Source organism: Sinocyclocheilus rhinocerous, unplaced genomic scaffold, assembly GCF_001515625.1.
Source record: "Sinocyclocheilus rhinocerous isolate Xijiao unplaced genomic scaffold, SAMN03320098_v1.1 scaffold58, whole genome shotgun sequence".
Classification (NCBI taxonomy): domain Eukaryota; kingdom Metazoa; phylum Chordata; class Actinopteri; order Cypriniformes; family Cyprinidae; genus Sinocyclocheilus; species Sinocyclocheilus rhinocerous.
In genome coordinates, this window is record NW_015652310.1 from 211,173 (window position 1) to 212,015 (window position 843).

General features: G+C 41.2%; 1 protein-coding gene across 1 annotated transcript in view; it reads left to right on the forward strand.

Moving 5' to 3' along the window:
• Nucleotides 1–492: 492 nt before the first annotated feature.
• The window catches only part of LOC107714780 (ras and EF-hand domain-containing protein-like), an 11,590-nt gene continuing 11,239 nt past the window's right edge, over nt 493–843 (forward strand). The window contains exons 1-2 of the mRNA XM_016520747.1: nt 493–524; nt 619–709. Coding sequence (XP_016376233.1) covers nt 493–524; nt 619–709 — 123 coding nt within the window. The remainder of the gene's footprint in view (nt 525–618; nt 710–843) is intronic.

An 843-nucleotide genomic window follows, 5' to 3' on the forward strand; every position in this document is an offset into this window, starting at 1 on the left:
CGGAAGCACTGGCCCTTTTTTTTTTTCTGTCCAGGAAGTGTTTCTAATGTTTTAAGAGTTTAAAGAATTCAGGTTACAAAGCTTTCATTGTTAAAACAAAGAAAAGTTCTACCATTTCTAAGGAGGGAGGAAACTGAAAATTAGGCTTGAGTTACTAAGCTCGTCATTCTCCTTGTCGAAACTTATTTGTGGTTCTGTAGGTGTGGATGTAGTTTTTAGTGCTTTTTCACAGCAAGACATAGTCCTGGCCTTTTACTGTGTGTTTAGCAGTAAAAGGCTGTTTAGCGCTGTTTTTCACCTCCGGTCCACCTTACACAGTTGCTGCTTCTCAAGAGCCCTACCTTCGTTCCTCCCTTCCCTTTGGAAGGGAGGTTTGCTCAACTGCACCCGCTTGATGATTACGATAAGACTGTGTAGTTTAAAGGAGTTTTTCATCTCTCCAGTAGTAGCTCCTCAGGGAACATTTCTTTTGAGATCTGGATGTAGGTGCACATGGATGCATTAAAGGGTATCCGAAGACCAAGGCCGGTTGTTTCAAACTGCTTTCTGTATAAAAAAGACTTTAAAGTTGCCGTTTGGTTCTGAAAAGCTATGCCTTATGCTTTTTGATGTGAACAGGACAGAGGAACTGACCAGCAGTCAGTTAGCAGAGATGGAGGAGGACTTGCAGCAGCAACTGTCCCGCACAGAAGAAAGGGTCAGGGAAGAGGTGAGAAGTCAGACAAGTTGAATGTTCAGTGATTATGAATGTGAATTGGCACATTTGTGTACATTCATTTATTGAATATTAATGTAAGATTAATGCGGATGCAGGTTAATGCAAAAGTAACCAATACTTTTCTG